Source organism: Anolis sagrei, chromosome 5, assembly GCF_037176765.1.
Source record: "Anolis sagrei isolate rAnoSag1 chromosome 5, rAnoSag1.mat, whole genome shotgun sequence".
NCBI classification, from domain to species: domain Eukaryota; kingdom Metazoa; phylum Chordata; class Lepidosauria; order Squamata; family Dactyloidae; genus Anolis; species Anolis sagrei.
In genome coordinates this window covers 140,502,325-140,512,834 of record NC_090025.1, presented here as the reverse complement: position 1 = coordinate 140,512,834, position 10,510 = coordinate 140,502,325, and the positions used below count along the sequence as shown (strand labels likewise).

The following is a 10,510-nucleotide window of genomic DNA, read 5'->3' as shown; positions in this document are numbered from 1 at the left end:
CCTGCTCAGATCTTTCAAACTCAGGCCTGTGGCTCTTGTAATTGAATACATATATCTATCCGTAACGGGGTACCCACTACCTTCCCCATTTCCTATTACATTCCATTATTTTGTTTTCCAGGTAGTAATTTTACAGTAGGTCCAAAGTATATTGTAATAAAATTTTATACTAAGTTCTTTCTTAATTTTTTCTAGGACCCATTCATTTGTCCTTTAGGCAGTCCATGGCATCTGTAGTGCTCCTAACCAGTACCATATTTCAAATTAGTTGATTCTATTTCATTGTTATACATAAAAGTCAAAAATACTATTACAAGGATGAACTTTATTGAGGTTAATTATATATCTTATGCTAAAGACTATTGTGTATCACTTCAAATGATATAAATAAAGTAATAAGCAGGTTTGCCTTAATTTTTATTCTTGAGTATGACTGCTGTATTTTTTTAGGATAACAAAAGATACTTGCCACAATCTGTTCCTCAGAGGCAGTGGACACACTACTGTCATCAAAGTAATACCACTTTCCATCATCTTTGTTTTTTGCAAAAGCAGTATCTAGGATAACAAAAAAAATGCTTTATTAAAAGTACTGAAAACAGAACAAAAAGGTGTCATTCTACAAACAAATTAAGTTACTTACAATGCCCTCCTCCCATGCCTCCATAGTGGTTTGACACAGCAATCAAGTTATAGCGGCAAGGCCCAGCATTTGGATTAATAAGGAACTCGGACATGTCCAAATCACTGTTAAAGGAACAGTTTAAATTAATTGTGGAAATGGTTGGTGAGTTTTTCATTTCACTACAAAACAACTCACTGAGATGAAGTGGTGACAGTAAATTCTTATGGAAAGCAAGACGTGAACCTCTTTGAAAACTTTGATAATTAAGATGTTGTTTCAAGAGATAAGACTCCCTCCCACTATTTGTATCCATTCATTTTTTTATAATTTGCTTTAATTTTAATCATTTAAGTACATTTGAATGATAATCCGATTGTATGTCTCTATATTGTTTTAATATAATCTAGATTGTTTTAATGTTGTAAGCAACCATGAGTTCCATTTCTGAAGAAAAAGGTACAATATAAATAAAGTTAATAAGAAAACAAAACAAGATACATGTATTGGATGCCCGATCACAAAGGAAAAATAGGATAAAGCAAATATAATAATTAGAAAGCTAGACTGGAACTGGAAAGACCCAGCTTCAATTCTCTACTAAACAATCAAGCTCTGGTTGACCTATGTCTAATCCATTCCACTGGGCTGTTGTGAATATATAGTAATTTGTTTGAGAATTCCGTTCACTGCTATTGAGAAGAGCGAATGAGATTATACTAAATAACTTCTAGGTTAATTTCCAGATCAACAAATGAAACCAAAATAAAACACATGTGGGGAAAACCAGTACCAGTCCTTTGGGGAGGTCCCACTATATAGATGGGCTGTCATCACTGAAGAAGCCCTCTGTTTTGTAGCCACTTGCCTTGCTTAATTTCACAAGGGCACTAATGCTAGTATTACTAAGTTACTGATATTAATACAAATATTTGAATTTTTAAATAACAGTACGTCAAATTAAACATCAAATATACCAGTAATAGTCAATTAATTTTAGATATGGTTCTCTTACGTTATCGGGAACTCAACCAAAGTATCCAACTTATCTCTCATATATCTGCTATAAGAAAAACGTTTTAGATGAACTACCAATACTGGCGGCAGCGACCACAAATCTAGCTTTTTGGTTGCTTGCTGATGTTCTTTACAGTTTGGACAATACCTAAAAGAAAAGACATTTTAGATTTGAAATTTGATAAGTTGATATAGACTAAGTAGAAGTGTATGGTCAGTAAATGGCAAGTAAGCATTTCTTTTTTCTAAAGCCAGTGGAAACTGAACGTTATGGTACTGCTCAAAGAGTCAATAAAGAGCCAACCAGGATAAAGAGCGAACTTTAAATATAAGTTCGTTCTTGCCTTCCTATTTCTTTATAGTATTAAAGCATTTCAAAGACAAAACCACATGCATTTTATAGATAAGGAGGAGGAGCAATCCACAACGAAGTAGGATATCTCACTTTTGAAACTCAGCCCCATGTAGATGACTGGCTGTCATTCATATGCAGCAGAGGTTGCTCTGAGGACACATTTCCCCTACAACTTACACTGACAGGACTCTACAGGGTAAATAAATATACTATGTAGCTAAGTCCCTAAAACACACAGCTCTTTCTTTAAACTGCTAAAACACTGTCCCAAAACATCAGTTTTCTAGTTTGGTAGAAATTCTCATTTTCCAATACATTTCATTTCTGGACTAAATTACCATGTAGATAAAGTGAAGAATTACACAGATAAATGATGGATAGAATGAATTCTACATTTGTACAAGCAAGTCTACATTTTTCTCTTACCATGGATCTTCAGCACCTAACTTTTCCTTTGTTGTGAACAATTCAATGCAATCTTTTAATTTCACAAAGGGTTTTTTTGGAGGTCTATATTCCACACTTTCATGCTTTTCAAAATCCTAAAGAGAAGTATTTCTTGAGTTAAGAAAACAAATGAAACAAAACCCATTTTAGTGATATTGTCTTGATGTAAATAAGGACTACATGCTCCCAAATTTGAAAAACGACCCCAGAAGGAAAATTAAATATTTTTATTAATAAATGATCTATGAAACATTATGTTGAAAGGTTTTAGTGTCCAACAGGATTGGATTCCTTTTGCTTGATTTCAAGTTTGGCTGACTTGGAAAGGGGAATTTGGGTAACCAATATAATGGGGTGAATTATTCATACATCATATCCTTGGTTCACTTTTAGAAACAGACCTGAAAAGTTACTATTTAAAAGTAAAAGTGCAAAAGTGTGCTTGACTAGTAAGTAGTTAACACTGTAAACAGAGAAGTAGCTTGTCACATTGGTCATTGCTTGATGCTTTTCATTTGTTTTTGGTTTTTAAAGAATTTACAAGATAAAGTAACAAAACTTAAAAACATTCCTGGCAAACTGTTTCTAAAAAAATGTGGCAGGAAGTCATAGGGGAAGAGGCAGCAAGCTTGCTTTCTGCTGCACTAGAGAAAGGACATGGAACAATGGCTTCAAACTACAGGACAGGAAATTCCACCTGAACATTAGGAAGAACTTCCTAACTGTGAGAGCTGTTTGGCAGTGGAACTCTCTGCCCCCGGAGTATGGGAGCTTCTTTGGAGGCTTTTAAACAGAGGCTGGATGGCCATCTGTCAGGAGTGATTTGAATGCGATTTTCCTTCTTCTTGGCAGGGGGTAGGACTAGATGGCTCATGAGGTCTCTTCCAACTCCATGAGTCTATGAAAACTCAAATGTTGGTTGTAAAAGTACCTTTAAAAAAGCAAAGCTCTGCCTTGTGACTATTATTCTTGCCTGAGAAGAAACAGCAGCTTTTAAAACAAAGAAAGAAAAAAACAGAAGGTAAAATTTAAAAAAGGAAGAAATATCCCTAAAGCTAATATGGTAAACCTCCTGATAGTCCTTTGGGCACTATGTTATCAAAATACAAGCTGTGATACAGATACCATAAATTTGTCCCCTGATAATTGATCAATATTTATTGGTCAAATAGTAAAATCTTTTTGCTAAAAGTTACATACCTCAGCAGCATTTTCATCAAAGAATCTCTTTTTATATTCAGGATCCCAATCCAAAGCCAAGAAAGATCTTTCTAAAAAGTTAATACAAACCTCCTTTAGAAATGCTGCATTTATTTAAATTTAAAAAAATATTTTTTTACTGATGACTAATCAAAACATTAAATGTCTATTATGAGTTCTAAGTAAAAAAAAAATCACAAAACAATGATTCACACTATTATAACCACAACATTTAAAAAGTTAAGTTAGCTGAATCAAATATGCTATAGAATCCTGCTCGCTGCAAGTATAATAACTAAAATCATAAATGGGTTAGATTCATTTGAATGGGAAAACTGCCAAAAATGACCAAAAATAACTAATTCTTGCCCACTTTTCCTGTTGTAAGTCTAGTACAATAGCTACTGACACTACATGGAAAGAGCCTCACCTTAGACTTCCATGTTTTGGTAATGTCAGATTAAACAACTACAGGGTGTCCCAAAAAGTCTCTATACATATGGATTGCTTGCCATGGCCCTATAGAATGTCCTGCGAGATCTCCTGATCTTCCCTCACTCGACTTTTACTTGTGGAACCACTAAAAAGCCATGATGTACAAGGAAAAGATTAGAAACACAGATCATTTAAAGGAATGCATTTGAAATGCAGATACTTGTATAACAACAGATACCTTGGAATGTGTCCTCCATGAATGGGGCAAAGATGACCAACACATAGAGAATATTCTGTTTAATTTTGTAATGAATATTATGTAACTGAAGGTACATTTTGCTATAATTTCCCATTTTCCTTATATATGGCAACTTTTTGAGAAACCCTGTATGCATAGGGACAACTTTGGACAGATTGGAAATTACAGCTAGTTCAAACACAGCTGTAAGATTATAATCCAGGATAGAGCAGCAAGACCTTATACAGTGGTCCTTTGTCAAATGTACATAATCTGATTTTAATTTTGGAAATTTCTCTGTATTTGCCTGTACATTGCTAATCTCTACTCTGAGAAGTCCTCTCTTTGAATTCTGCCACTGTCTGAAAGACACAGGGTTAGTACTGACCAAAGTGCCTTGGCATTAGTAGCAGTACAATTGTGGAATCTCATCTACCATCTACTCTGAAGTCCTTTGGCATGGGGTGAAGACCTTATTTCTTTAAGTCATTATTCTTCTTTTAAAAACATGTTTGTTTTAAGCCATTTAGTGAGGGCTTGCCCTAAAAGGCACAGGGAAATGAAATTATAATTAAATATATTGTTCTAAACAAAATAACTGAAGAGAATCAAATCTGTTTCACTAGAAAATCTTACCATCTAGCCTAAGTTGCCTGTCATCAAATCGTATATGCCTTGTATCATCTTTGACATAATTGATATCGGTATTGCCTAAGCTGTTAAACTGGAATGTGAACAATCGTTTTTTGTGCCCTATAAGTTGATCTTTACAGGAGTCTTCTGTGCATAACCCATTCTCAGAATCATTATCTCCTCCAACAGAATCTTCTGACTGGCTGTTTTCATTTTCAGAAGGAAGTTCCTGATCCTGGCTGGATTCATCATCTTGCTCATCGGTTTCCATTTCACCTGGAAATGAAAATACAGAGACACCCTCTATCATACATTATTGCTATACCTTTATTAAAGGGAAGCTGCCAAAATATACAACCACAACTGTGAGTCTGTACTTCGCACTGGTCCTTTGGGATACTCTTCTTGGCATATGTCAGATATGTAAGAAGCATTCCTATGACCTTGCAGATCAAAATTTGGCTCTGCTGCTGCCTCTTGGCTTTCAGTATTGGACAAAACACTGGGTTTTTACTTTATGAGGATCCTGTCTCACTATCAGATCAGATGGGGCAGCTTCTACAAAGTATCTACTGCTGTAAGGAAAATACTTACAGTACAAGTTGAGATTCAGATTCAATCACATACTGACTATGTCATTTCTATCTCAAAACTAATGTTTAAATTTACGTAAATGACTATAAATACATGTATAGTTGCAATTACTTGTTTCATTAATTAAAAAGACATGACTTCCATAATGTTAGCTCCTTTCATTTTTATTTTTATTAAATTAATTTTAATCTGAAATAAAATGTTAATATTTTGATACACTTAACATGTTTGCATTTGAAGATACTACCATGTGAATTAAAAACAAATTAGATGACCTGGCAGAAAATACCAACCACAACAACTGAAAACATCCTTTTCACTTAAATTTGTCAATATAAACCGTATTTTCAGGCGTATAAGACATCTGGGTGTATAAGATGACCCCCAACTTTTCCAGTTAAAATATAGTTTGGGATATACTTGCCATATAAGACTACCCCTCTTCCAACGCACACCAAATAAAATATTTAAAAAACATCAGATTTGATTTCAATATGGTAATTTTCCCATTAACATACTTCCTTCTCTGCCTCACAGATCTCACACATGCATGTCTGCACTGCTTCCCTGCAGTCCTCAGGAGCGAAATCGGAGAGGCAGAGAAGGAGGTATGGTAATACGATACAAGGGTGGAAAAGAGGCATGTTTTTTGGGCACAGCACCATTCTATCTCTTTTTTTCCATATCCCGGGCTTCCCAGACGCCTGCAGCTTGCTCCACCCTTAACTTATACCTTCTTGGTGAGGCGCCCCCTCATCTCATCATCAGGACCGCATCAAATCACTTCTTTCCACAAATCCTGGTGAGTGGATTTTCTTCTACCATATTTGTACAGTGCCACCCTTGCTGTTTTCATACAGTTGCCGCGTACGGTGGGGATGCGGCCACAGCCATTTTTGATCTCCCCCCACCATATGGGGCAACTGCAGATTCTCCAGTCCAGCTTGGAAGTTTCAGCACCCACCCTATAAAATGACACACAGTGTATAAGATGACCCCCAACTTTTGAGAAAATTTTCCTGGATTAAAAAGTAGTCTTATATGCCAGAAAATACAGTAGTTCAACATCTGTTGAATGTGTATATAAGTAAAAAGCCCTATCACTTAGAATGGAGATGGGCAAATAGTGGCCCTCCTAATAATTTCAGATATATCCAATGCGGTAAAAAAATGTTCAACCCATATTAATCCAGGGGACAACAAAGTGCAGGCCTCTAAATGATGTTGGACTGTAACTCCTTTTAACCTTACTAGCACACCAATTGCTAAGGATTGATGAGAAATCAGTTAACCGGCATCTAATGGGCTACACAGTCCGATTATTTTAGATTATCTCCAATGACCAACACAGTTTTAAGCAGCTGTTTGCAATTCATGCCTTACTTGGGGATCCTTCTTCATGAATTCCATTTGGGCCATTGCCATTGATACCGTTATCTTTGCAGCACTGCAAGGATGCTTCAGTGTCTTCTGTTTCAGTAGAGGTTTTCACGTATCGGCTGGAAAATAGCAATCAGTAGTTATACAAACAACTCTTATTAAATATGTATATTTTCTACCCTAGATAAAGTTTTCTCTAAAATTAAGAAAAACATACATAATATTAACTTTTATTGTTTATTTATTTTGTACTACTTTATAATGTTTGAGTGGCCCCTAGTGGCACAGCGGGTTAAACCGCTGAGCTGCTGAACTTGCTGACCGAAGGCTGGTGGTTTGAACCCGGGGAGCGGGGTGAGCTCCTGCTGTTAGGCCTGGTTTCTGCCAACCTAGCAGTCTGAAAATATGCAAATGCGAGTAAATCAATAGGTACAGTTTTGTGGGAAGGTAACGGCACTCCATGTAGGCATTCTGGCCACATGACCTTGGAGGCGTCTACGGACAAAGCCGGCTTTTCGTCTTAGAAATAGAGATGAGCACCACAACTAGATTTAATGTCAGGGGAAACCTTTACTTTTACTGTTAGTGTATGTGAGCGTATTTTAAATTGTAGCAGAAACTTACTTTATTAAAGAGTGGCTACAAGATTAATGAAATAAACAAAAAACAAAAGCTGTTCTAGGTATAGCTCACAAAAATACTTTGTTATTAAATGGGATTAGAGCAAATTGACTTTGTGAGATCTCCCAGCTGTACACTCTAAGAATACCGTGAATATCAAACCATGTAAAATTAAAGGCTGATCTTCAGATAATCCATCGAATAGAAAAAAGTAGTCTAACTATGGAGGTGGTACAGTGCACAACACCAAGACCTATGATGCTCCCAGATTATTAATGTGCATGAGAATCCAGATATCCCCTTTCAGGCTTGTGTTGTCCATAGATGGACAGCATGAACAGGATTTTAGCCCACATGTTCTAATGCAACAAAAAGTGCAATATCAGTATTTTCTTGTATACTTACCACATTCTTAAGAGTAGAAGATTATACAGCTTATCTTCTGTATTGTTTCTAGGCACTGCTATAAGGAAAGGTTGGCCAAAATGTGTGGAACCGCTATGATGGCTATAACCACTATGCCGAAACTTCTCCCTTAAACAAACTGGAATTACAACTTGCTCTGTATCTTCAGTTCTGTTGATACCAATTTCAAATCTAAAATAACCACCACCAAAAATGTAAAAAGGAAAGAGAGAGAAAGAGGAAAAAGAAGGAAAGAACACAGCGTATATTAAAATATTGCTATTTTCCCAGCAATGGTGCATATGTGGTCTTCAATTGTGTTGGACTGTGAGTTGTATTAACATTCACCCTTATAAGGACAGAGTTTAACACCTTGTGGAAAGAGATTCATTTACAATCCATGCTTTAACCAATCTTTTACTAGAAACCATAAGAACACAACTTTTTGGGACATTTTAATTTGTACTTACACATAGATGTCATCACGCTCCATAATACTACTCAAATTTTCATCCATTGCAAATATCCTATGGAACCTATGGTTGTATATATCTGTAACTATCATCTAAAAAGAAATAAAATTAGTATTTTACTGCTATGAATCTAAAAAATCATTGTTTAAATGTATATATAACAAAATATAACATTATCTATGAAACATCATACCTTATCTGCAGCAACACCAGACAAAGTTGACAATGCTGTGCAGAGGTCTTGTATATTTCCAATTTTTGGAACTACTACTTTGTACTAAAAATAAAATACAAGCAGTGTTATTTCAAGAAAGCAAAATGCTTGACATTACTTTGAACATTTAAGTATTGTTAAATAATTCTAGAGACAAGATGGCTAATTGCACCTCTAAAAGGAAAACAGCTTTTTGTTAAAATCAAGTGGGTTTTTTCTTGGTGTAGGAAGGATTTTCTTTAATACTTCAAGAATAATTACTTAGTAACCACAGAAAAACCTGGGAAACCTATAATTAGCCAAATTTATTGTTATAAATGAGGAATACTGATTCAAATGTATATATAATTTTGGAAGGTTCTTGACTACATTATGTTAACTTTCTATGACTAATTAGGACAAGTAGAAATGGCAGTTCAGCAATTTCCAGAAAGCAAAACTGTAAAGCTGTATATCAAGTCCGCAGTGCAAATCTCAAGGAAGGGGGAAAAAAAAACACCCTCACAGCCACAGAAAGGGGCAGAAGCCAGCCAAATTAATTGCTAAAAAGATATAGAAAAATAACCTTCTGAAGAATCCACCAATGTTGTGAATATCCATTTTTCCTTCTAATTTAGGGCAGGGACCAAATGGCCTTCCATATGTTGTTGGGGTCTACTTTTCCTCAGCAAATGTTAAATATTATTGTAGCTATACGTCACATGTACCCTAACCGTGTTGAACAACATGCAACCCATGGTTTTAATTGAGAATGTGCTGTAGGTTCACACAGTCCTTTCTTTTCACATGACCAGCTCCCTTACTAGTTGCTTGCTAATTTTAGCCCAGTTTGTCTACGGCATCCAAACTATTGTCCAAGTATGTATTAAATGCCCATTTTAATCAAAAGGGAGTTCTCCAGTTCGTTCAAAACAGTGATTCCATAGCAATAACTTTTGAACAGGGACAGAGGAAATATAGTAGATCCCCTACTTAAACGAGTATTGGGGGTGGTAGTCTGGAGTAGCTTTACAAGCATGCTATGCAGTTTAAGCCTTTCATTCTTGATTGTGTAACAATCAATACTTTAATACTTTTTTATTTGGACTGGTTTATGCCGCAACCTAAGACTACTACAGTGACACTATAAGGAATGATAGCTTCTGCCTTTGGTCTAGTCTAGTACAATAAATAACACACAGTAAAGGAAAAAGACTGATGCACCATAAAGTTGAGGCATATATTTCAAATGCAATATTAACATAAGCAAAATAATTAAAATAAGTTTTTGACAGGCTGTGGAAGGAGAAAATGTTTGAATATAGTATGCAGATACTTCTCACCTGCATAGGTTTGGCAAGCGGATCCATTCTAACTAAATAAACTTCCAAACTGCGTTCTTTTTTCATGGGTAGCGGAAGAGTTAAGTAGCAAAAGGGATCAAATGTTACAGAGATCTTGGCACATTCTGGACAAACTAAGGTTGATTTAAAAAGTCCATGAAATATATCTACAATGATGGAATCATTTCGCTTTAAATGGTTTTCCCAAGCTTCTTCAGCAACCACCTAAGCAAAAAAAAACAACAACATAAGTATAACGTAAGTTTATAAATATATTTTCTTTAAAATTCTGAATAAATATCTAAACATGGCTGGCGCTTCTTTATTCACATTAAATTTGATTTGGAAGATTATGCATTCAAGCAACACTCGACTACTGGTTGATGGTTATTGTTGTTTTGTGTTGTTATGATGTCTCTTGTTCGATGTTATTGTTTTAATTACTGAAATGCAATGTATATTAATTGTGCAATGTTTCATTCTGTTTTGCTGGGTGTAGTCCCCATGTAAGCTGCCTCGAGTCCCTTTAGGGAGATGGTGGCGGGGTATTATTA

The 10,510-nt window shown here is 35.5% G+C and overlaps 1 protein-coding gene across 2 annotated transcripts in view; it reads right to left on the bottom strand.

The window, feature by feature from the left end:
• USP15 (ubiquitin specific peptidase 15) overlaps positions 1 to 10,510 on the bottom strand; it is a 55,205-nt gene that overhangs the window by 4,291 nt on the left and 40,404 nt on the right. For both annotated transcript variants that reach the window (XM_060777541.2, XM_060777542.2), the window contains 11 exons: positions 9,957 to 10,181; positions 8,614 to 8,697; positions 8,418 to 8,512; positions 7,948 to 8,139; positions 6,925 to 7,040; positions 4,951 to 5,223; positions 3,642 to 3,712; positions 2,421 to 2,536; positions 1,638 to 1,787; positions 644 to 747; positions 470 to 558 (listed from right to left, as the gene is read on the bottom strand). In XM_060777541.2, coding sequence (XP_060633524.1) covers positions 470 to 558; positions 644 to 747; positions 1,638 to 1,787; positions 2,421 to 2,536; positions 3,642 to 3,712; positions 4,951 to 5,223; positions 6,925 to 7,040; positions 7,948 to 8,139; positions 8,418 to 8,512; positions 8,614 to 8,697; positions 9,957 to 10,181 — 1,515 coding nt within the window. The remainder of the gene's footprint in view (positions 1 to 469; positions 559 to 643; positions 748 to 1,637; positions 1,788 to 2,420; positions 2,537 to 3,641; positions 3,713 to 4,950; positions 5,224 to 6,924; positions 7,041 to 7,947; positions 8,140 to 8,417; positions 8,513 to 8,613; positions 8,698 to 9,956; positions 10,182 to 10,510) is intronic.